Genomic DNA, 26,179 nt, shown 5'->3' on the forward strand with positions numbered 1-26,179 from the left:
CCTGAACAAGTTTGTTTTCGTGTCTGTCTGTCGGCCTGCGTCCGCAAATGGATGAATGCTTCGTTACGCCAGCACAAAGTGACAATAGCGCCTTGTAACATAGCTTGTATAACCATAATTCCTTATACTATGGTATAACTAATTCAATGCGAAATATGATATGGCAGATATACAGTTTGTGCTCTTTTCTTTCTATTAATTTTTTTTATTTACTTATTCACAAAAGAATACACACATGTCGTTTGTTTCTACTGTAAACTGATCAAATTATAGCTGTGTTGATGTCTTCCTCTATTCATGAGATCATTAGTCTATGTTGCCAAATCGTGCATTGGCAACGGAATACTAAATTTTTAATCTCCATATTCATCTTTCCCTTTTAGTCAATTAAATATTTAAAAAAATAATAAAAGTTGAAATGTGATGTTTTAAAGATATTCCATTACAAATATTTATCATTTTTTTTTAAAGGATGATTCCTAATTTTATGAACTTTGTTTGAGTCATCTCGGTGTTGTAAACATCAAATGTACAGGATTGCATTAGCTCATCGTGAAACCATTAAATGTTTATAACTTCTTATCTGAGTCGAATGTGGCAAAATGGTAAATGAAAGAAGTATTTTATTTTATGAGAACCTATGGTTGAATTTAATTCACAACTTTAAGACTCACCTTGTATATACAGAATTCATTAATTAATTGGAATTGTAGATGGCTGATTTTTTGGGATCAATGAACGAGAAAACGTAGTATCATATACACATTTCTTGAAGAAAACTCATTGAACAAAAACGAACAAATATCTTGGGTGTTCCATTCAAGCAATCTTCTAACACCGTATCCCAATTTTGATAATAATTAAGTTCGTACGGGTTTTCAATCAGAATTTGTCATGTTATAATTTTCAATCGTGACGAGAAATATTAGCTTACCGAACTCTGATTTCCAAAATGACTGGAAATGACGTTCAGACCAGGGAGGCAAGTGGGCAGCATGGTTTTTTCGTTGGTAATTTGATTTCGCGTAAATTACTTCTGCAGAAGCCATCAGAGAAAACCGCGTAATTTAAAACACGTTATATATATAAGATGTTGGAGCTAGACTGCTCCACATTTCCTTCAATGAAGGAGGTAAGTTGAGACATAAATTATTGGCTATAAGTGTATTATAATTGTTAGTAGTGTAATTAGTTTTTGCCTCGAAAATTATTATTCTCATCATTTTGTTAGAATGCCTGTATTTTTAGAATTTTGAGCCGGAAATGGTCGATTCTGTCCGCCCGTCCGTGAATATGATAACTCCGAAACGGAAAAAGCTCGAAATTTTCAGGGTATGTTCAGGTTAAATTCGTTACTGGTCGTGAAATTTTGACACATTTTGAAGCTTGGTACTAACGATAAAAAAGTGGTATGGAACCTATCAACTGAATCTCTCATACATAACTTTTTATTCCGCGAATAAAAGTGTAGCTACTTCTAGCTAGATTATTGTTTTTTGAACGGTTTTCCACGAGGATGTCGATGCTGGGTGGAAAACTGATGGAGATAAGTGAAATATCGGGCAATCATTTTCTGAAACCAGAAGGGCGGAGTATATGTATTAGACGGATAACTTAAGGAACCAGCAGGTATCGAGAGCAAATGCGTGTTGACCAATGTGCCATAGTTACACTTATCCCAAAAATATTTCCTCACTCTTCATCTGATCTTGTTTCAGTAAACACCGCAATGCTGCCTACGAAAAGTATCGTTTTTTCTACCATCATTGTTTCTGTCTTCATCAGCCATGCACAGTTATATGTTATGCAGAAAAAGGTGAGTTGCTTTAGAAGACATTTTGAAATATTGTGTACAATTTTTAACGAGATGTAAAACTATATTGAATCCTGCATTTCATATAATCAGCTCAAATTTTTCACTCAAGCTTTTTGGAGTCGTAATTTTAGAAATGTTTTACTCTTTGGAGTATCTTGGGATAGTGATTTATAACTTTCAATTAGCATTTTGTAACAGTATTTCAACAGATCTCGAAAATTTCAAACTTTGCTTAGAATGATATATTCACATAGGTGACCCTTATGCTATGTTATTTTTATTGAGAAATTAAATGAAATCTTGCATATTGTTATCAGTTCAAATTAAATTTTGGAACAGAATTTTCACAGGTTTCGGAAATTTCAAACTTTATTTAAAATAATTTACATAAGTACCACCTATGCTGTTTTCTTTTTATTGAGGAACGAAATATACATCTCGGCTCCCGCAATTCATGATCAGCTTAAATTTGCTGAAACTGATTTATCACTTTCAATTTTCATTTTGTGACAGTATTTCAACAGGTTTCGAAAATTTCAAACTTCGTTTAGAAATTTTTTTTTATTGAAACGCTGATTTATTACTTTAAATTCGTATTTTGTAACAGGTTTCGAAAATTTCAAACTTTGTTTAGAATAATTCTCATAAGTGACACTCATGCAATTTTATTTTTATTGAGAAACGAAATGAAATCTCGACTTCTGTATATAGTTATCAGCTCAAATTGAATTTTGGAACAGTGTTTTCATGGGTTTCGGAAATTTCAAACTTTATTTAAAATAATTCACTTAAAAGACACTTATGCTGTTTTCATTTTATTGAGGAATGAAATATAAATCTTGGCTGCATATTGTTATCAGTTCAAATTGCTTAGGATACTGATTTATTACTTTTAATTTGAAATTTTCAACAGCATTTTTACATTTGAAATAATCCACATAAGTGACTCATTTTGAATTTTATGTAGAATGAGTCATAACAGTGATACGTATGCTATTCCATTTTCATTGATAAATGAAACTATATTTGGATTTTCGTATATCATATCACCTAAAATCGAATAGGAATGGTAATTGGCAATATGATACCTTAATGGTGCAGATTCCAGAGATTTTTGAACATTTTGTCAAATGATTTACATACGTGACACTTATGACGAACTATTTAATTTAATTTCTTTTTAGGGTGGTGTATACACCATTGAAGAACGTGTGGACGATAATATGAACGCCGAAAAAAGACCATTCTGTAACGCATTTACTGGTAAGAATCCGTAAATACTTTTAATGAAATAATGAAAATTGTTTTAGAATCATTTTTCTTTTTTGTTCGCCATGTCATTACTTTTCTTGAATTTTCAATTACAATTTTTTTTGTGATTTTTTTTCTTTTTTACATAATTTGATAATGCAACAAATCAAAGATTATAAAAACCGGTCTAGTCATTCTTGAGTTATAATGAACTAACTTACTCGCTTTCTTTTCAATACGAGCATAAAGTAAATGTTGACATTTCAGGATGTGGAAGGAAGAGATCAAATCTTCCAGCTCTAACAAGTGATGGTGAGGAAATAGATGATTCAATCAGTGCTCTTTTAGAACTGAACGCAGAACCAGCTGTTGAAAATTTATCTAGGCAAATTATGTCAGAGGCAAAGCTATGGGAGGCTATACAAGAAGCAAATATGGAACTCAACAGACACCGGCAAAACAGTCAAGGCAATCTCCAACAAAAACCAGGAATTCAAGGAGCTGGCACTTGTGCTATACCACCTTGCTATATCTGAAGGAAACGAAATGGAAATTGTACCTTGTGATTTTCATTTATAAAATGTTTTTCATTTGCATGGAACTATCGTTGTATTCATACCACTTGATTGTGTAAATTTGATTTCATTCATCATTTCACTCAACTCTTTATGAAACTTTTTTTTTCAAATTTAACGTTAATGAACTTACCTCATTCTCATCCTAATTAATAAACAGCAAATTTCACATAATGGTTCATTATTTTTTCCTATTCCTAATTTTTTATACGATATTTGTTGTTTGTTTCTTATGCATTCCAAAAAGTATATTTCTTGAATGGATTCTGTCCTTACATGATGTTGATTCATTATAGAGAAAATAGAACAAAGTAATTTTCATTAATATTAATAAATTATTGGGAAAAACTTTGTTTAATTTTATTCATTTAATCTCTCGAATAAGGCTTCCAAGGAAATAATAAACAAAACATCACAAGTAAATTGGTAACTTATTTATCATTTATTGAAATATTCATTCCGAACTTAATGTACATAAAAATATTTTACATATTATATCTGCCATTTACACATTTACATATCGAAACAACATAATAAATACAAGTGTTATAATAACCTTAAACTAAACGTAATGAAAAATATATACAAAATTCTGTTCACATAGCCCTGTTCAATTTTCTTCACAATGACAAGAATGAAATGTTATGAAATCACAAAAATCAGATAAAATCACGAAAGGTAAGAAAACTTGCTCTGCATTTGATTATCGCAGAGAAAATAATAACAGATTTGGTACAATCTTTGGGGTTGATTATTACTATTTTTCCTTTCCGAAAAGACTTTTATTTGCAAGGATTATTTGACAATTGACTCTATTAGTGTCGAACAAATTTAGTGGTAGATTCTTATTTAAAAAAAGGACGGTAACTTCATATACATAAACTTATATTCCCTGAAGTTCACGAGTCGTTGTTTTTTATAAACCATCCCACGTTTCTGCTGCAACCTGTAATAAACTGCATCTACAGAAAGATAACATCCGAATCTGTTATTAGGGATAAGAAAAAGTTTAATCCCTTCAAATTTTTTCAAGAGTATATGCTATTATTTATTATCATCTACCGAACTTTGTTGCAATATTATACAACGAATTTAGCAATTGTAGAGCTCGAGCATCTTGGTCTTTATCTCCTACATCCTCCTGATCCTTCCTACTACCAGTCTCCGAGCTCTGGACATCCTCTTTCTCCTGGTTCAAAAAAGGTATCAACTCTTCCTTCGCGTTTTTAGTTCCCTCACACTCGTGAATCAAAAGAAGTATCAGCCTTTTCGTCAACGGATTCTCCTCGATCTTCTTCATCCTATTCAAGAACTCATCTTCAGTTGTGTTCAACTTCCTCAATATCCGGTGTAATCTGTCAGCCTCCGAGGTAGTACTAGCATTCATGAAATCTATCAGGATGCCTTGGAGCTTGGAGGAATTGGAAGATAGTTTGGGGAACACCCGCAGCTCATATTTAATCTCTTCCTCATCTTCTGAAGACAATGGCTCGATGTCGGAGTAGTTTTCAGTCTCTGGAGTTTGTGCTACTGTTGTATAAGCCTCCGTTACCTGGAAATCTTTGTTCAAGGAGAACGGATCCACTGCAAAGGTTGTACGCCAGAGATTAGTTGCGTGTGGAGAAGACGTCCAATGGTTCTTGGGTAAATTGTCTCCTCCCACCTTCTTCCTATCTTCGTAGTTCAAACTGTTGAACTGCGAAACAAAAGATTGACTGTCAGCCGAAGAAAGACCTTCACCATCTGATCCTAAGTAGTTGTTGTCACCTTCTATATTTACAGATTTATTTAAAGCCTTGTAGCTCCAAGTGGAGTTATACAATGAAGCTAGGGTGTTCTTGGAATCATCTTCCGAGAAACTTAACAGCTCTTTTTCAGTATTGGTCACACTACCATGATTTGGAGGCTCCGTTGGTCTAACTTGAATCAGCCTGTTCTTAAAGTTGGCAGGATCGTGCAGGTACTCAGATAGAGCCTGAGAGAACAACTTTGCCAACTTTCTCACCTTCTGAGGATCCTCTGCATCACCAGCATCCTCCACTTCTTTCTCAGTTGTTAACTCAACGACCTCTTCAGGCTGATCTCCCATCTGCGTGAACAACTGGTTGTATTTCTGTCTTGTCATGTGACTCAACAGATCCTTCAGCTTCTCCTCCATTCCTTCATCGTCAAGGTCGTTCAAACTTTGCCTTTCTTCCGAGGTCATGTTGCTTAGAGCACTTTCAAAGTAGGTGGCTAGTGTGTGCAAGGTTTGTGGACTTACTGATGAAGGTACTACCAAGCCGGGCCTGAAAGACTCTAGTGATCCTTCAGTATGGATGTCATCCTGTTGGATGTAGAGGTCTGTTGGTTCAGTGGTAGGTGAATCGGTTAACCTCAAATCGTTCTCGTTTTGAGTTGAGGTTTCTGGTAGTGAGAAAGGACTAGCCTTCGATATCTTGAAGAAGGGATAAGGCAAGGAATCTTCAGGTTTTTCCAATTTTTCATTATCGAAACCTAAGGATGTGGACTGTGTGGAAAGAAGCTCGAAAGGTCTAGGTTTCAATGGAGCCCTTGCAGTTGTCGTCTCCGTTGGATAAGTTTCAGAAGAAGGTCCATTGAATCTGATATGTAACTGAACATCATCTTCTGGTTCTTCTGTTGTAGTTGGCGTTTCTAGCCGATTTGAAGTGAATGGAGTATCTGTTGAAGGTGGAGATGTACTAGATATCGTTTCAGGTTTAATGTCTTCCTTGAAAAGTGAGTTGTAGGCTTGGACAGTACTGAATGATAATGGTGTAGCTTCAGATGTCAGATGAGAAACAGTTCCTTCAAAACCTGATATAGAAGGTTCATTTTCTTCTTTAATAAGTAAGTTGTAGGCTTGGGCAGTATTGAATGATACTGGTGTTGCTTCAGTCACAATTGGAGAAACCGTTCTTTCAAAACCTGATATAGGAGGTTTATTTTCTTCCTTGAATAGTGAATTGTAGGCTTGGGCAGTATTGAATGATATTGGTGTTGCTTCAGGCACAATTGGAGAAACCGTTCTTTCAAAATCTGATTTAGGAGCTTCAATTTCTTCATTGAATAGAGAGTTATAGGCTTGCACAGTATTAAATGATATTGGTGTTACTTTAGGTATAACTGGAGAAACCGTTCTTTCAGGACCTGATAGAGGAGTTTTAGTTTCTTCCCTAAATAGTGACTCATAGGATTGTGCGGTATTGAAAGATATTGGAGTCACTTCGGATACCAGTGGTGGAGCAGTACTTACTGAACCTGCTTGTGGTTTAATTTCTTCCTTGAATAAGGACTCGTAAGCTTTAGCAGTATTGAAAGATATCGTAGATATTTTCAGCACATCTTTATCGTTCTCTTCTTTCTGTTTGAGGTTGAATCTGGATGTAACATTAGTTTCAACGTTTGGAACTGCAACATCGTATGGTTCTGTTGAGGGTTCTATTGGTGTTTCATTGTTTATAGGTTTCGTAACCAAACTGAAGGGTTCTGCGGTATTGAGAGCTGCCGTTGAAATTTCTTGTACTTGTCTGTTATCAAGTGACGATTTAAAGTCTGTAAAGGTGTCATTGTTGCTGTTCTGAAAGGGATTCAAGGCTTGTGCAGTGTTGAAAGCTATGGCAGAGAGCTTGAATGTTTTCCTATTGTGGTCATCTATGCTTAAAGTTTTCCAGTTTGTCGCCGTAGTTTTATTTCTAGGTATGGGACTTCCTACACTGCTACCCACGAAAATTTTACCAGTATTGAAGGCCTGTGTTGTTACATATTGAGACGTCACTGGAACTATGTTGTTGAAGTATTTTTCGTTATAGAATTGGGGATCTTTGATCTCCGAGTATTCTGTTTTGTGGTTTTCGTAAACCCCGGTGGGGTTTTTAGATTTTTGTCTGTTGAGTTTGTTATATCGGCTGTTCTCCACTATAGATGCTGTTTCTTGAGGAACTTGGGTTTCTTCCGAGTCTTCGGAAAGTATGTTGCTATCGCTATCGAGGTATGATGTCTTCACATCGTTCGTTTTTTCTGCTTTATTTTTATGGCAGGATTTGCATGGATGAACCTTATTGTTGGGGAAATTGTGATTGTTTGACAATCGCTGATTGTTAGTTCTGAGTACTTTCTGCCTTGTGCCTACAAATATATTGACATATTTTTCTGGATCAAATGATTCTTTCTCAGGTTTTCTAGTTGTTGTAGTTGTGGAAGTGGTTGTAGTTTTCTCAGTAGTCGAACTATAGGAATTTTTATATGGGAATCTCTTCCTGTAGGGAGTAGAAGCTGGTGAGGTAGTTTCTGGAGTGACAATCATAACATTTGCTTCAGTTGTTGAATATCCATTCCTCAAATTGGAAGAAGCAGTGTAACTATGTCTCGTTTCGAATTGATCTGTTGTTTGTTTTGGTTGCGCTGTTGGTTTCTTCCTCCTCACGGGAATTAGTTTTCTATAACCATTTCTTTTTCTCGTAGTTGTTTCGATGGTTTCAGTAGTTGTCGATACAAATTTCTCAATTGTTCTGAAGTTGAGCTTCTCTTGAGGTAAATTATTGTTGTTTTCTTTGATTATCCACTGCTGGTTCTTCTCAGACGACCAAGTCGGTTTGGTATGTGCTTTACTTTTTTTCTCTTCATAAAGTTGATCATTTATTGGATACTTATTTTGCGTGGTTGCATCTTTTTTTGGATTACCAGAATTAAATCTTGCCTTGTTTGTTATCCTGCGAGCTGATTTCTTCTTGATTATCTCTTCTTGGAGCTGTTCAGAGCTTTCTTCGTAGAGTAATGGAGAACTGGTACAATTGACTTTGAACCACCAGTCACATATCAGGTCGGATTGTTGGAAAATCGTTCCATTGGGGCATAGAAATGATGTCTTTTTTCCATCTTCGCAGATGTGGAAGACCTGTAATGAAAAACCAGGCTGTAGAATTCGAAAGGTAATTTTTAGTGAGCAATAGTTTTCATCTATGGTCAGATGTATAGGGTTTTCCAAGTACTGAGGCATACTTAGTACCATTTTCAAATTTGTCTACAATACGATGAATATTCAGTCGATTATCTGAATAATAACGTCCATGAATTTTTCTTAAGTTGCTCTCGGTATTCATAAATGAGCACTTATTTACATAAAAATTTAATAAACGTTGTTGAAGTGTGTATCTCTCCATGATTAAATATCATAAGCTATACTGAACACAAATGTTAAGAAAAATGTCAAAAACAATACACAGTATTGCTATTATAATTATAACCATTTTAAATTTTGTAATTCTCATTGGAAATTCTTTTATTACCTATTGGATTCTTTCTTAATACTTGATATATCGTACAGGATGTCTGAAAAGGTTTTTTCCCTATTTCAAGGTGGGAAAATCAGAGTTATTTTCATCGAAAAGGAATATTGAAGTTCTCATTTGGTCCAAAATGAAATTTTTCACTACAAATTAATAAGAGTGAGAATAATTCAAGTCAGTTTGATATCATAATTGAATAATTATGCTGTGTTCCAAGACAAAAAATTTCATAATTTCATTGCGTGAATCACGGCATTGTTCTATCCTCAGACATTCAGGTGTTACTGTTCATTTAAATTGTTATGTAACAAGTATCGTGAAAGAAAAATTTCATTCAATGATGTAGAAAATGGGACAAGCACCACGTTCAAAGTTATTGAGTCATTTTGGAATAGTGTAAAACCAAAGATTAAAGTGAGCTGAGCAAATGCAAAAATCAAAATTAGTGGGTATCACTATTTTTGAAAAACATAATCCTTACCTGACAATTCGTTTCTAAATCTGCATAGTATCCTGTTTCAATATCTTTACAGCTGAAAGAAGTTTTTGGAATTTTTGTCAGTATTGGAAAATCTACCCCAGGTTTACCTTGAACACCTGAAAGAAATATAATATTTAATTGTTTTTTATATTAAGTATTAAATATCCACAACCCAATATTATCTCTGCATTTTGATATAAGATCATTTATGCCAAACTGAGAAGAATGATTGATTACCTTGATAATAAACTGGAGGTAGATTTGTTTTTATCGTCTCTTGGCTTTGGACTAACTGAAAAAAATAATTAGAATTATGTCAATTATTTATCAATTCTTCCTATTCAAAAATCTATAAATTTTTCCAGTTTGATACAAGCTATAGATATGGTAAGAACTATGGTAAAATTTTAATATTTTTACCCTAAAAAAAATTTGAGATTATTTCTGGAGGTGAGATGAATATTTTCCTTTATTTCAACTTCAATATATTTGATAAAAAATCTTTGTTTCCCTTGCTTTATGCAAGTGGATTTTGGCGATTGGATATTGTTCCCCCTAAGTAATCCCATACGTGCTCGATTGGATTCAAGTCTGGTCAGTTTGCTGGCCAGTTCGCAATTGTTGGATTGATTGGTTGTTATGGAAATGTCCATAATAATTATAGTTTGACAACTTATGAAATGTTTTATTCCCATTCAGAATAATCGTTTTACTGTTTAGACGAGAAAGTACTTATTTTGGTGCCTAGGCAGGAAAATTAATACTTTGCTGATTTATATATGTCTGCAAAATTTATATTTTGCTGTTAATAAAAAAAAATGGCAACACACTATCATGAACTTGACAACTGGAGATATTTTGCGATAAGAATTTCAGAAGCGTAAAAAAATTTTCTTCACGAATGCCCGACAATGTCCATCATTGGAAATGACTACAATCAGAGCCTGTAACAACTACCTATTTACGGACTATACAGTTCTTCCGAAACGACTTTTCATCGATTACAACTGTTGGAGAAACTGAGATTTTTGTACTAATCCTTTCTTGGTAACGAATTAATGAGAGGTTGAACATTCCATCGGACATGGAAAAACGATTAAATTGTTGCGAGATCGGGAGATTCATCTCGCTTTGAACTAGGAATCATTGAGTTGCAACACTTAAAATTTTGTGATAGTGAAATTCTTTTACTGATTGAAATAGAAATGATTTCCTACTTTCTTCGAATAATTAAATATTACACATGTTGTATTAGTAAGCAAGGAAATTACGAGAAGAGCATTAACTTGGCGTCAGGAACTTTTGAGGGTTCGTTTATGCAAGCACCCTTGGGGGTCACATACCTGTTTATAGGTAAATATTAGATATGATTTTTTGTGATCCCATTGTTAACAGTTATTTAATCCAAATAGGGGTTGTAGATTGTATAGATTTAGGAGGCAACCCTATGGTCTATTATAATAAACTCCAGAATCTAGGATGGCTTCTAGAAGGTAACTTCTTCACTTCTACAAATCTCTTGCCCAAAGAATTTTTGCGTTGGCTAGCAATGGCGAGGCAGGTGATTTGGAGTTTCTCTCTCCTCCTCACAGAATCTGCTCCCGTCGTTTTCTGTTGGACTCATTCTAATGAGGCGGTAATGCCTTGTAAAGAATTCAATGAGAAGGTGTAGGATATAACTTGTTAAGATCCAGATACTCCTTAGATCTGACAGTACCAAAGTTTCAAGTTTCCTTCTCTTGTTTCCTAAAGTGGTAATGCCCTGTAAGGAATCCAGTGTGTAGCATATTTTTGCTAAGATACAGATACTTCTGAGACTCGGAGATACTTTTTAGAATAATCCAATACATCAGCAAGAGTTTCTCTTTCTGTTTTTTCCTTCTCCTGATACTCTTTCTTGTAGGTACATTTACCTATAGGAGTTTGTGCTCCTTTTATGGCAAGTGTGTTGGCTTTTTCATTTCCTTTAATTCCTGAATGACCAGGAACCCAGACTAAACAGACCTGGTTCATCTCATATATGACTTGATTACAATATTTTCAAAATGAATTTAATCAACTATACATACATAGATGAAAATAAAAAGTTTTACTCACTTGTATTGTAGTAATGCATTGGAGACAGATAAGAAGAAACGAGAACCCTAGAACAAATCAAGAAATCTCATTGATTAAAATATATTATTAATGAATAATCGAGAAGAAATATTCATAAAACGAAAGCACAAAATTTGAAGTAAAGCTTTCTAATAACGGGTGTTTTTTTTCGAGGTATATAACTTTAAGTTGGCATTACTGTTCAAGATGGCGATCGATTTAACAGCTGTCGAGTAATTTATTCTCAGTTTGGTTTGGCAATTCATCATGAATAGAGTCACGCTTGAACAACGCTTGCAAATAGTGCAATTTTATTTCGAAAATAATGGTTCTGTGCAGAATACGTATCGCGCACTACGTCCATTTTATTTTGTTTAGCGATGAAGCGCACTTCTGGTTGAATGGCTACGTCAACAAACAAAGACGGCTCAACATGGCACACAGCTCGTGCCACAATCGATTTATTGAAAGACACGTTTGGTGACCGCCTAATTTCACGTTTTGGATCTGTGAATTGGCCTTCAAGATCTTGTGATTTAAAACCGCTAGACTACTTTCTGTGGGGCTATGTAAAGTCATTGGTCTATGCGGATAAGCCACAAACCCTTGACCATTTGGAAGACAACATTCTCCGTGTTATTGCCGATATACGGCCACAAATGTTGGAAGAAGTAATCGAAAATTGGACGTCCAGATTGGATTACATCCGAGCCAGCCGTGGCGGTCATATGCCAGAAATCATATTTGAAATGTAATGCCACAAGATTATCTTGCGGATAAATAAAATTCATGTCAATCTAATAATCCATCGTTGTTTTATTGCAATTTAAAGTTCTATAGCTCTAAAAAAAACACCCTTCAGAACTAGAAAGTTGAATCAGCCTGTATATAGCATAGAACCAGTCTTGCGGCGAAACTCTGATAGTAGAGAACGATAGATCACACACCAATTGCAGCTAAATAAACAGCATCACAATAAATCGATGTGAAAGTGAAATTGACTGTACCATTACTTTCCATTCGAATGAGTTATCGAACTGTCTGGTGATTGTTTGACATTCGACCTCTGACTGTACATAGGTAGAAAAATTTCCAATGCGTGTACATTCGATGAGTCGTGATAGTGAGACATTTAACGAGGTAATTGGGTTGTAATGATTTGATTTGTTTCAATCGGTTTGGTAAGGTTTTATCTTCCGTAAACTGATATGAGAAATGTACTCACCTATACTACTGAGTGGACGATCTTTCGTCATTTTTTCGAGGCTGAAACAAAAAATATATTGAATTTTGAATCTCAACAATTATAGATTAACTATAAAAAAAAATAAATTAATATATATGTTGATATATCATTGTATCACTTTTCATCAGAATCCGTTAGCCTTTTCTTCAATGACTTGTGAAATTTTATGGAATACAAGGAAATACTGAATCATGGTGTAAATTTGCAGTGTTTCTGTATCCATCAATAGGTCGACAATGTCAATGTATTGGTTTTTGATTTTCAACTTGTTGGAATATAATATTAGTCCAATTGAAAAGTCCCCGGTCTGATGCACAGATGGCGGTGCTAGTATTAAATTCATATGATTTTTAGTTAGTACCAACCGTCAAACGATACGTGTCAAAATTTGACAGCAGTCCGACCATTAGTTTGTGAGATAATGCGTTGTGATTGTAGCTACTATTGTTATTTGAAAAAAGATGGAGAAAAAGAATTTCGTGTGCTTATAAAATATTGCTTTTTGAAGGAAAAATACAGTTGAAGCAAAATCTTGGCTTGATGAAGAGTCTCCGGGGTCGGCACCAGAAAAATCAACCATCATTGATTGGTATGCTTAGTTAAAACATGGTGAAATGAGCACCGAAGACGGCGAACGCAGTGGACGCCCAAAAGAGGCTATCACCGAAGAAAAAATCAAAAAAGTTCACAAAATAATTTTGAATAACCGTAAAGTGAAGTTGATCGAGATAGTAGACATTGTGAAGATATCATCTGAACGGGTAGATCATATCATTCACGAATATTTGTACATGAGAAAGCTGTGTGCAAAATGGGTGCCGCGCGAGCTCACAATCGATCAGAAGTAACAACGATAATGATTTTAAGCAGTGTTTGAATCTGTTTAAGTGCAATAAACCTGAATTTTTGCGACAATATGTGACAATGGATGAAACATGACTCCATCATTTCACTCCGGAGTCCAATCGACAGTCAGCTGAGTGACGTTCCAAAGCGAATCCAAAGCGAGGAAAAATACAACAGTCAGCTGGCAATGTTATGGCATCAGTATTCTGGGATGCGCAAGGTATAATATTCATTGATTACCTCCAAAAGGGCCAGACCATCAACAGCGAACTTAAAATAGCTTTATTGGATCGTTTAAATGATGAAATCGTTAAAAACGGCCCCATTTGAAAAAAATAAAGGTGCTGTTACAATGCGCTGTGTCACGAAACAATGAAAATTAGAAGATATGATGAATTCGGATAAAAATTTCAGAGGTAAAGGCTGATCTACAAGAAATTGGGGACACATAAACCGACAAACAGAAAACCAAAATTGTTCATAATGCGAGTGGTAATTTTGAATTCGGAGACCCAAAAAAAAAGGCCGTAAAAATGATCACAAACTTTCCTATGCTTCGGATAGACTCGGAAGCAATACAATTCACAATTTCTCGCATTAAACCCGTTAAAAACAGATAGGTTTTTACGATCACCGTCATCATAAAATTCGATGCAGTTCTAGAATCTTTATTACCACCACATTTTATCATCTTCCCATAATAAAATAGTGTATAATCTTCATGAAATTGAGGAGATTTGTAATTGACCGAAGCGTGATTTATGGACCAGAAATATGCAGATCTGAACTTCTTTGTCGGTCGATTGCATTCTGAAACATCGCTCTGAAAGAACTGGAGCAAAAAAATTTTTGTTGAATTGGAATTGGGACAATTGCAAATTTCCATATATTAACACCATTTCGGATGAATTGATGATATGAAGTTTCGATCTCTTTTAACTGATTTATTTTATGAAAGTTACACTTGTTCAGTAATTACAATATCGATAAAGGAATTTAGTTTTTTTCTTTATCTTTTGAGAATACTAAAGGGTGTTTTTTTTTAGAGCTATAGAACTTTAAATTGCAATTAAACAACGATGGATTATTCGATTGACATGAATTTTATTTATCCGCAATATAATCTTGTGGCATTACATTTTAAATATGATTTTTGGCATATGACCACCACGGCTGGCTCGGATGTAGTCCAATCTGGACGTCCAGTTTTCGATGACTTTTTCCAAAATTTGTGGCCGTATATCGGCAATAACACGGCGAATGTTGTCTTCCAAATGGTCAAGGGTTTGTGGCTCATCCGCATAGATCAATGACATTACATAGCCCCACAGAAAGTAGTCTAGTGTTAAATCAGTATTAAAATTGCATATTGGACAATAAAAGCGAACACGTCTAAGCAATAAAACCACAATAATAACTTACGGACGAAGACGCAACACGAGTTTTAATATTCTAAATATTATTGAGGGTCTTCCACTAGATTAACCTAACCTTTAATGTCATGAACGGATCAACAACCAAACACTATATTTGTTCAGTTTAGCGTATGGGAATAATTGATCCTTCTGCAGGATCTCATCCTTGAAAATAAAGTTCCCACAAACAGAGATGATCACGAGGATTCAACAGATAATTTCACGATTTAAGAGTAAGTAAGTCATGCGTATAAACGTTGTAGATGTTATACATATATTTAACTGGATTGAACAATCAATTAATCGGTAAAACAGAAAGTCACGGCAACTGGATGTTCCTTTCTCATACCCAACTATTCAACTGTTTTTCAATGTCATGTTTGGATTAAGAAAAAATAATAATAATAATAAACTTTATAGAATTAAATGAAGCGTTTTCCAATAACAGGGTTATGATTTAACACCTTTAGAGGCCACGTGAAAAATAAGGTATTTCTCTTAAAATAAATTCCTTTTTTCAAAATCAAAATGACCCCTCTTACTGGAAAATCCTGAATTTGGAACATTTTCAATATTGAAATAGAATCGATCATGTTTTTTCTCGAATCAACTCTTGTTAAAATAGCAGGAGAGTATGAACGCAAAAAAAGACTAATCTGTGTCAAGGTTGTTTAAATCGTTCATGGGATCGATTATGAAGTTTACATCATTTTTGGCAATTACCTTCTCATCATAAGATACCGAAAAATAATTCGAAGATCTCACAGGTATTCATTAAAACTTCACTTTCATCAACCGGTTTTTATATCGAATTATTAGATATTGATCATCTATCTCTAAATGTTAGCAATTATCCAAGAAGACAAGTTTTTATCAAGGCGCTAAATTTAAATAATATGGGTTTGAAGATGGTGCAGAAGTGTCTGAGTAAGATGAGCCAACTATAGTTTGACCATAAATTGTAGAATCTTAAATGTCACCCCTTAAAAATTAGATAATAAATTCACCTTATAGGCGCTCAAACAAGACTAAATAATATATTCCAAATATTTCGTAATATTCATCGAACTATCACTATTACATATCTTCTTCAGTTAATTTATGGTAATATATATGATAAATTATGCATATAGATCGTCAGCAAAAATATTTCCTGGTGTAAATATGTAGGACAGACTACAAAAATTCGACGTTTCTTCCGATTTTTAAATAGTCCCACTTTGATGAAAGAGATACATCAAGAAACTTTTCTCATTCCTTCAATTCTTCATCAGTAATTTTCTTTTCATTTTTGGTAGTGTGTAAATTTTCAAAAAAATGCCTCAAAGTTTTCAATTATATATACAGATTTTTACTTTTAGGAAATTCATTTTAATCGAAATTAAATGACAGCTATTCTATTCACAATTTTTTATTATTTAAATAAAAATTATTCTGCTTCACAGTAGCTTCTTCGGATCTTACATTTTGAATAACTGAAATATCCTTCATATAGGTAAATATGGGGGTATATTGATGAGGTTAGAATCTGTTTCGAAAGAACTTCCTAAATTACATTTATTTTCAAATGAAAAAAGTGCAAACTGACAACTGACATTTAGTTTTTGTTTACATGAAAGACGTCTTCTAATTTTCGATGATGATTCCCCCTCTAAAAACTCTTGCACTTATTTGATAACACCCTGTATAAATAAATATAACTTTTCCATAGATAACCAAGTTTTTAAACCTTGGAATCTTGCACGTTTAATTAAACACCCTTTACTATAGATCAGTACATCTTGCTGGTCATCAAGTTCAAGGATCCCATTCAAAGCGTAGAATCTCAATCAACTGGTGCAATGAATTTCGTAATGTAGGTCAGCTTATCTTCACTTTCCAGATCGTTACATATCCAATGGATGTTTCTCAGCCTACATCTGACTTACTTTTAGCTTTTAACACATCATTTTTTACAGAATCCCAAAAAAATTCTAAAAAATTAACATAACTAATTTCAGGATGAAATATTTCACCTCGTGGATGATATCTAGTATGGCATTGAATTGATGATTCCAGCTTTCATTTCAAACAATTCAATAACGTAAAAAACATGTACGTACCCTTTTCTAAATGTAATATCCGATGACATCATTGACATTTTGTTGAGAGAATGCATATTACTCTTACCATTTATTCATCAATTATGATGCCACAACTATCGTAGATATAACTATTCATATAATTTGCTAAATTTTCAATGAATGATCGTTATGAATGATAATCATCTCGATTTCATGTATTTTTTTAACGATATTGGAAAATATTATTTCGTAACTCATTTTTTTTTCGTAACCCTATATCGATTTATATTTTCAGCCGCATGGCTTGCATTTTAACCTCTATTGAAGAAAACATGTAAAATTTGGACTAAAACTGTCAGAAAAGTTTTTGTAGTAAGAAATCTCATCTTTCTTACTCCATTCAGTGGAACCTGATCGGACTTATAACGGGTGTTTTTTTTCTAGGTATATAACTTTAAGTTGATATTACTGTTCAAGATGGCGACCGATTTAACAGCTGTCAAGTGATTTATTCTCAGTTTGGTTTGGCAATTCATCATGAATAGACTCACGCCTGAACAACGCTTGCAAGTAGTGCAATTCTATTTCGAAAATAATGGTTCTGTGCGGAATACGTATCGCGCACTACGTCCATTTTATTTTGTTTAGCGATGATGCGCACTTCTGGTTGAATGGCTACGTCAACAAACAAAACTGCCGCATTTGCAGTGAAGCTAATCCTCAAGTGTATGTCGAAACACCGTTACATCCAGAAAAACTGACTGGTGCGCTTTATGGGCTGCTGAAATCATTGGTCCGTACTTCTTCAAAAACGATGATGGCCAGAACGTTACAGTCAATGGTGATCGGTATAGAGCCATGATTACTAACTGTTTCATTCCTGAATTGAACAACCATGATGTCTAGGAGCTGTGATTCCAACAAGACGGCGCAACATTTCACACAGCTCGTGCCACAATCGATTTATTGAAAGACACGTTTGGTGACCGCCTAATTTCACGTTTTGGACCTGTGAATTGGCCTCCAAGATCTTGTGATTTAACACCGCTAGACTACTTTCTGTGGGGGTATGTAAAGTCATTGGTCTATGCGGATAAGCCACAAACCCTTGACCATTTGGAAGACAAGCCAACATTCGCCGTGTTATTGCCGATATACGGCCACAAATGTTGGAAAAAGTCATCGAAAATTGGACGTCCAGATTGGACTACATTCGAGCTAGCCGTGGCGGTCATATGCCAGAAATCATATTTAAAATGTAATGCCATAAGATTACCTTGCGGATAAATAAAATTCATGTCAATCGAAAAATCCATCGTTGTTTTATTGCAATTTAAACGTATTATCATTTGGATCACTCACGACAACGTCAAGCGAAAACGGTCGTGGTTACCACAGAATATTAAACATTGTGTCGAAAGCCCAAAAAAGAAGAAAATCGCCTGAGGCTTGTATAAATTCAATCATTCAAACATTTCAAACGTACGTAACTATCAAACGAACAAAATTCATCGCGATATGAAAGAACCCAAGATTTCAGTCACATTTCATCATACAAAGAGACGCATCATGCATAAAATCGAATTGATTGATCTCGGACCGCTTTCTTCATAAAGTCTTAAGGGCAGATTGAAAAAAATAACAACGGGAGAGCTTTTACAATCACGAATAACATGACGTATCTAATGGTAGACTTATTGTTGTTGGAGATTGAACGGTGAGCATTTCACCTGAAAGCGACTTTTGACGATGACCGCTCACATTTTATCGAGTTGGTAACACTGTCTCTTCCGGTTATGTCAGCGGTAGCATCATCGGCGGCTTCTTCAAAAACTAAAAGAGGGCACCGTATGGTGATCGAGCTTGCGTAATGGAGGTTCCTCACGAATATCAAGAAGGACTTATATAACATGCCGAATATGTATCATATCGGACGAGGATGAGATGAATCTGAATCATACGGACTTATGTTTGTTCCGTGTGAATTGAAAGTAAAGTTGGGTATTGTTTCGACAGAATTGGAGAGCGCTTCCTTTGGAGCATGTGTAGTAAGATCGGTTTCGGCGAGATGCGATCTTCCGTGAATGTACAAATTGGGATGAATCTGCGATTTTGGCTTATTGCTACTATGTTGAAAATTGAGGGAAGCAGCGAAGACATGTACTTTTGAGCGGTTTTTCAAACTTGCGTTCTTCTGTCTTAGTTCATCTTTTCGAAAAGTCTCGTGGTCATTCGCGGTTCGACTTTTCGAAATTAGTCCAAAAAAATTTTATAGGATCTCCATAAAAATGAGTTTTCTCATAGATTTCGTGTCGTAGTTTACGAATATGTAATTTGTTTTCTTCCTACGCTCCGTGGTTTCACCATAAATCCATATTTTTCGAAAATTTTGCCCTAATTTGAACCGCTGTATCTCCAAAAAAAAATATCCTAGATAATTGTTGATTTTTTATAAGTAGATTAATTTTTGTTAATAGAATGCTGTATCCTTTAATGGTCTTCCATGAATAACTTGAAAAATATGATTTTCTCCGCGAAGGTCCAAATTTCCACGTTTTCAAACTACCATAGCTCAAAATATAAATGTTTTAGAAGAGAACTGATTACATATTCTTATAATCTAACCTCTTGAATTAGCTTCAAATAGAAATCTGGTAGTGATAGAGAAAAATTCGATTTTTGCCAAATTTATCCCTGTAAAATATGATTTTCTCCGCGAAGATCCAAATTTTCACGTTTTCAAACTACCATAGCTCAAAATATAAATATTTTAGGAGAGAACTGATTACATATTCTTATAATCTACACTTTTGAATTAGCTTCAAATGGAAATCTGGTAGTGATAGGGGAAAATTCGATTTTTGCAAAATTTTCCCTGTAAAATATGATTTTCTCCGCGAAGGTCCAAATTTTCACGTTTTCAAACTGCCATAGCTCAAAATATAAATGTTTTAGAAGAGAACTGATTACATATTCTTATAATCTACGCTCTTGAATTAGCTTCAAATGGAAATCTGGTAGTGATAGGGGAAAATTCGATTTTTGCAAAATTTTCCCTGTAAAATATGATTTTCTCCGCGAAGGTCCGAATTTTCACGTTTTCAAACTGCCATAGCTCAAAATATAAATGTTTTAGAAGAGAACTGATTACATATTCTTATAATCTACGCTCTTGAATTAGCTTCAAATGGAAATCTGGTAGTGATAGGGGAAAATTCAATTTTTGCCAAATTTTACCTGTAAAATATGATTTTTTCCGCGAAGGTCCAAATTTTCACGTTTTCAAACTGCCATAGCTCAAAATATAAATGTTTTAGAAGAGAACTGATTACATATTCTTATAATCTACGCTCTTGAATAAGCTGCAAATGGAAATCTGGTAGTGATAGGGGAAAATTCAATTTTTTCCAAATTTTCCCTGTAAAATATGATTTTCTCCGCGAAGGTCCAAATTTTCACGTTTTCAAACTGCCATAGCTCAAAATATAAATGTTTTAGAAGGGAAGTGATTACATAATTGGTTTGAATGTAACACCCTGTAGTTTGTTACATTTTTAGATTAATAAAAATGAGCTGTATCCAAACATGTTTGGTACTTGTGGTCTAGCAGACAGAATATGAAAGAAATTATTTCTTATAAAGGTAAAAAAAACATAGTCGTCTAGTTTTTTTGTGAAATGTCATAATTTGTTTATTGCCGCTAGACAATAAGTATTTTTGATAATATTGTTAATTTGACTAATGAAGAATGTTAAGCGTTACCTACTTTATGAGCACACACAAAACTATTGTATTTTTGTCCACCCTGTAACCAACATTTGATACATTTTTTGAATCAGCTCAGCTAGAATAATCGGAAAATTGTGTTCCATTAAAAAAAAATGACGATGACGTAATAACTCGAAAGTAATTCAACCTGTATATTACTGTGCTATTGAGTTTTTGTTGATTTTTATATTTTTATTGAAATATGTTAAAAGAATTTGATCTTGATTTGTGAATTTATTTGAATACTGGCTACTGCATTATATTTTGTTTATTTAGAAGTCACGTACAGGCTCACGCCTCTGTGACTATATGTTTATACCCTGTAGCTTACAGAATAAACCATTTTATTATTATTATTATTATTATTAGATTATTATTTTGAAATACGGTAAATTAAAAATAAAAAATCGACGTGTTTCAGGATTATTTCTTAAAATCGTTAAAAATGAATTTGTTCCATACTTTACGGACACAGTGTAGATGTTCTAGTTTCATTGATGAAGTCTAAACTAAGAGAGACAAAAACTGTGTAGAGAGATGCAATAGTGGTATCTAACATCTAGCTATAGATAATAACCAGCGTTTTATGACTTGTCGCTATCATCACTTGTTAATCAGTAAAACAATATTCTGCAAAGTACTTCAGCTTTCATTTCCTCTTAACGAGAATCCGAGAGATCGTGAGCAATATGCAAATATTGTAACCGCAGAATGCTATTTTGCTGAAGTGAATGCTTTTTATTTGACGGTAACAAGATAGGTAACTAGAATTTTTGATGACACCGAAGAAATATTCACTATGGTTTCGAAGAAAAACTAGGAAATATTATACCAGGTAGAAAATTCAATATGTAATTTTTATTACCCATAAGAATTCACCGGTAAATTATCAATTAGAAATTTCTCTAGTTCAACAAAACATCGGATTGAAGTGAATGTCAAGAGGTTCATAAAATTTAATTGACTGCTTGAATTTTGCTTCGCTTGTGATAGACTTCGCACATTTTAAAGTATTCTAAGCAATAAATATTTGAGTTTCTTCACCACATATTGAACCGTTCATTCCCGTTATAGCTTTGTGAATGAAATTCGCATTCTAACTTGTACTGTTTTCTTCTTGAATTTTCTTGGAATTCTTCAATTGTATAGTTGTTTTATTTCGTATATGATGAGATTGAATTATTGTTATTCGGTTGAATATTTTGAATTAGTGGACCCAGAAAACTTTAAACTTTCAATGATTTGGCTTTCGTTTTGGAGTAATTATTGATTTTGAAATTACCAACACAACTTAAATTCTTGTGTTATGTGTATGACACGTAGTGCCGTCTTGTTGGAAACAAACGTCAGCCACATCAATATCCCTAATTGTCGTTTGTGGAATCGACAAACCTGAGTTTTTGTCAACACCGCGGGCTACAACATAGTAATATTCTCAGTTGTTTTTGAGCAACGCACACGGTTCCAATTCTTCACAAGAGCTGGTTCCAACAGCTCAAATTTTCTACCAGTTTCACTATTGCAGCCCAAGAAGGTGCTCCACGACGCAAAAATGCTATAGTTTTGAGAACTGTGACTGCGAAATGTTTCTATTGAATTTTGAGAATTTCAGTACGTTGTTGAAGCCTGCGTCGTTCCATTTGTAGTAATGGCGTAGTTTTTACTTGTGAAATGTCAAAAGAAGACAGTTTCAAAAGTGACAGCTGTCTAGATAAGAGACTATTCAAAATGAAAATTTTTTTTGAAAACTTTTTATAAAAGTTAGATACTATAAAGGAGAAAGTAATAAACTATCCTGAGAAATGATTCTATACTATTTTCCTAACATCGACAAATTAAGAAACAGCGAAAAAGGAAATATTGGCATGAAATCGTTTATTGAATTCAAATAAGGAATTTCTTTGTCGGTAGTAGGGAATTAGATAAAACTAGGTATAGAAGTCCAGAGAATACCGCTAGAATAATGAATTTAGATGTGTTCTTCTTCTTTATCTATTCATTGTTATCATAATCTTAGCTAAAGTGTCAATCAAAGTCCTTGACCTTAAGTATTAAAGGTGCTAAAAGGGCCTTAACATAATAGTGTAAAAACCTTGTTATTCCACAATAAACCTTGAACCTCAGAAATAATAATCAAACCACTTATCCATAATTTCCGAATGAATCTGAGTACCATAATCTTCCCTAAATTAATTGGCTTGATAATTTTATGAATCGTATAATTCTTGACCCAGTTTTTCCAAATTCTTTCCTTAATTCATCATTGCACAAACCATTATATTCACCATTGGAACACTATGGGAAAACACTTGGATTTCACAAGTTTTGGAGGTTCACTCGAAAATTGTAGAAGCAGAAACAAGTGATCTACACAGGTTATAACTGCTTTGACAAATTTGGAAAAATCTCACTTTTTCAAACCTATATCTCCACAATATGAATATAGAGCGTCGTTTTTTGCACGCGAAGTAGTTTCGAAATCTAGCAAGTGTACCAATTGCGCCCTTGGAAACCACAGAATGCGCCCAGAGATCCTTACTTCACGTCAGAGCTTTCGTTATTTTTTTTTCGATTTTCTATGGTTATAATGATGTGATCACATTGAAATTGTGCACGATCTTGAAATTGTTGCCTACCTTACATCCAAATACAAATTTTCAATTCGATAGAACATGCAATTTTGAAATTGGAAGGGAAATAAAATTGCCACATTCGAAATCTGAACTTACTTTTAAAACTTCAAGTTTCTCGGACCATACGTTCGAAAGTTATCGTGTATACGCACGGACGGACAGAATCGACTTTGAGGATGTCAGTGAATCTAAAACTATCATTCGAGATCAATACCGGCTCAAAATTCGAAAAATAAAGATTGTATTTTTGTTCAGGGAACAAGCGTTCAAAATATAATTAAAATCATATTAATATTGTGTATCACCCTGTATTAAGCAATATACTCTATTACATCCCGAACTGAAATTTTTCTTCACATTCAAAAATATCCTAGGTTGACACTGTTGACACTTGGAAGTCCTCTTGATGTAGTTGAAAATTGAAAATTTTTTTTTGGATATATTTAAATATTTGTAAGTACTCACCACTAAATCGACGATAAACCTATACTTGAGGATTAGATCACCACCAGTTCTTCTCACCTATTGTTACCACCACAAGCACTTTCAAATCTGGCGGTAAGAAAACAACTGAAGAGTCTGCAGATGATGATCCCAAACTTGCTCTCTCCCGTACATCTGACAGAGCAGTTCCTTTACCCATGTACGACCTTTCACAATGTTCACACGCATATCTAACAAAGGCCAAAGAATTGTATCTGAGATGAGTAGAGTTAAAGTTCATAGTCTCACTACCAGTAAATGAAGAAGCCTCTCTTCATTACATGAGATGCATCGCCGATTTATTTCAATCTGATATTGTACAGGATGCGACATAAATATTTCTAGCTTGACCATCGGTGAAGCTTATGTGAAGGTCAAGCTTCCACATGGATAGGAGAATTTTTCAAATTTATTCAGTATTATCCCGATATCGAGTTGTTAACAGGCCAATTGAAAAGTCCCCGGTCCACCATAGTAAAATACATTTTTTTGGCAAAATTCGATTTTATTATTCAACATAGTTGCCTTCGAGGGCGATACACCGATTATAGCGATCTTACAACTTTTCGATACCATTTTTGTAGTAAGATTTGTCTTTCGCTTCAAAATCGGCCTCAGTTTAGGCGATTACTTCTTCATTGGCGCTTAAATTCTTTCCAGCGAGCATTCTTTTGAGGTCTGAGAACAGGAAAAGTCGCTGGGGGCCAGATCTGGCGAATACGGTGGATGCAGAAGCAATTCGAAGCCCAATTCATGCAATTTTGCCATTGTTTTCATTGATTTGTGACACGGTGCATTGTCTTGATGAAACAACACCTTTTTTATTGAAATAGGGCTTTTTTTGACGATTTCATCCTTTAAACGATCCATTAACGCTATATAAAAACCGCTGCTGATGGTCTGGCCCTTTTGGAGGTAGACAATGAATATTATACTTTGCGCATCCCAAAATACTGTTGCCATAACCTTGCCAGCTGACTGTTGTGTTTTTCCTCGCTTTGGATTCGGTTCATCGTGTACAGTCCACTCAGCTGACTGTCGATTGGACTCCGGAGTGAAATGATGGAGCCATGTTTCATCCATTCTCACATATGGACGCAAAAATTCAGGTTTATTGCACTTATACAGCTTCAAACACTGTTTGCTTTGCGTTGTTGCTTTTGATCGATTGTGAGCTCGCGCGGCACCCATTTTGCACACAGCTTTCTCATGTACAAATATTCGTGAATGATATGATCTTCACGTTCAGATGATATCTTCACAATGTCTGATATCTCGATCAACTTCACTTTACGGTCATTCAAAATTATTGTGTGAACTTTTTTGATTTTTTCGTAGGTGATAGCCTATTTTGGGCGTCCACTGCGTTCGCCGTCTTTGGTACTCATTTCACCACGTTTGAACTTATCATACCAATCAATGATGGTTGATTTTACTGGTGCAGACCCCGGAAACTCTTCATCAAGCCAAGATTTTGCTTCAACTATATTTTTTCCCTTCAAAAATCAATATTTCATCAGCACACGAAATTCTTTTTTTTCCATCTTTTTTTCAAATAAATAACAACAGTAGTTATACTCACAACGTAATATCTCTCAAACTAATGGTCTGACTGCTGTCAAATTTGGCACGTGTCGTTTGAAGGTTGGTACTAACTAAAAATCATATGGATTTAATGCTAGCATCACCATTTGTGAGTAAAACCGGGGACTTTTCAATTGGCCTAATAATCCAAGAGGTGTGATATAAATTGGCCTGCAAGCTACCCCGATTTCATCCCTGTGTACATTTTTCCGATGGATTATTTCAAATCAAAAGTTATAATTGTTAAATTGACTTTATATTTATTTCGACAGAAATCTTTTTTTCAATCCACTAAATGAAAGCCAGCTTCTTGTGCTGCTATGAAAACAACTTATGATCCACACTGTACAAACAATCAGATTAACCTTGCAGTTTTATGGTAGTCTTCCTTGATTTGCCAGGTGCTAATCAATTCAGGTGTTCTTAAACGTTTCGACTACTTGACAGGTTGCATCAACCATTAATTCAGAAATTAACAGTAATTGGGTTTATCTCAGAATCATGAAAATTGATCAAGGCCGTTTGTTGAGATTTCGTTGGTACATTCGTCGATTAAATGCACATCTCGACCTTTGTTTGATTCGATGATTTGGATTTGTCGAAGGTTTCTGAAGATCTGGAATGGATTTCTGC

The 26,179-nt window shown here is 34.4% G+C and overlaps 2 protein-coding genes across 2 annotated transcripts; one reads left to right on the forward strand and one right to left on the reverse strand.

Annotated features, from left to right (window-relative positions):
* The first annotated feature begins 1,536 nt into the window (after nucleotides 1-1,536).
* LOC123674733 lies at nucleotides 1,537-3,830 on the forward strand. The gene is made up of 3 exons (XM_045609790.1): nucleotides 1,537-1,816; nucleotides 3,001-3,079; nucleotides 3,335-3,830. Exons 1-3 carry the CDS (start codon nucleotides 1,643-1,645, stop codon nucleotides 3,601-3,603), a joined length of 522 nt encoding a protein of 173 aa, XP_045465746.1. The 5' UTR covers nucleotides 1,537-1,642; the 3' UTR covers nucleotides 3,604-3,830.
* Nucleotides 3,831-4,061: 231 nt separating this feature from the next.
* Nucleotides 4,062-24,211, reverse strand: LOC123675853 (mucin-5AC-like). Its single transcript, XM_045611393.1, has 6 exons — nucleotides 23,945-24,211; nucleotides 12,734-12,774; nucleotides 11,509-11,555; nucleotides 9,649-9,703; nucleotides 9,412-9,527; nucleotides 4,062-8,539 (listed from the first exon to the last, which is right to left on the reverse strand). The coding sequence occupies exons 2-6, from the start codon at nucleotides 12,762-12,764 to the stop codon at nucleotides 4,697-4,699; spliced, it is 4,092 nt and encodes a 1,363-aa protein (XP_045467349.1). The 5' UTR covers nucleotides 12,765-12,774; nucleotides 23,945-24,211; the 3' UTR covers nucleotides 4,062-4,696.
* Nucleotides 24,212-26,179: the final 1,968 nt, after the last annotated feature.

Source organism: Harmonia axyridis, chromosome 3 (genome assembly GCF_914767665.1).
Source record: "Harmonia axyridis chromosome 3, icHarAxyr1.1, whole genome shotgun sequence".
NCBI lineage: Eukaryota > Metazoa > Arthropoda > Insecta > Coleoptera > Coccinellidae > Harmonia > Harmonia axyridis.

Coding starts and splice junctions, on each gene's coding strand:
- LOC123675853 (XM_045611393.1), bottom strand. CDS start 12,764: ATGACGAAAGATCGTCCACTCAGTAGTATAG. Junction 11,556..12,733: donor TCGTCCACTCAGTAGTATAG/GTGAGTACATTT, acceptor GATTTGTTCTAG/GGTTCTCGTTTCTTCTTATC. Junction 8,540..9,411: donor ATTTAGAAACGAATTGTCAG/GTAAGGATTATG, acceptor TTTTCATTACAG/GTCTTCCACATCTGCGAAGA.
- LOC123674733 (XM_045609790.1), top strand. CDS start 1,643: ATGCGTGTTGACCAATGTGCCATAGTTACACTTATCCCAAAAATATTT. Junction 1,817..3,000: donor TATATGTTATGCAGAAAAAG/GTGAGTTGCTTT, acceptor ATTTCTTTTTAG/GGTGGTGTATACACCATTGA. Junction 3,080..3,334: donor ATTCTGTAACGCATTTACTG/GTAAGAATCCGT, acceptor TTGACATTTCAG/GATGTGGAAGGAAGAGATCA.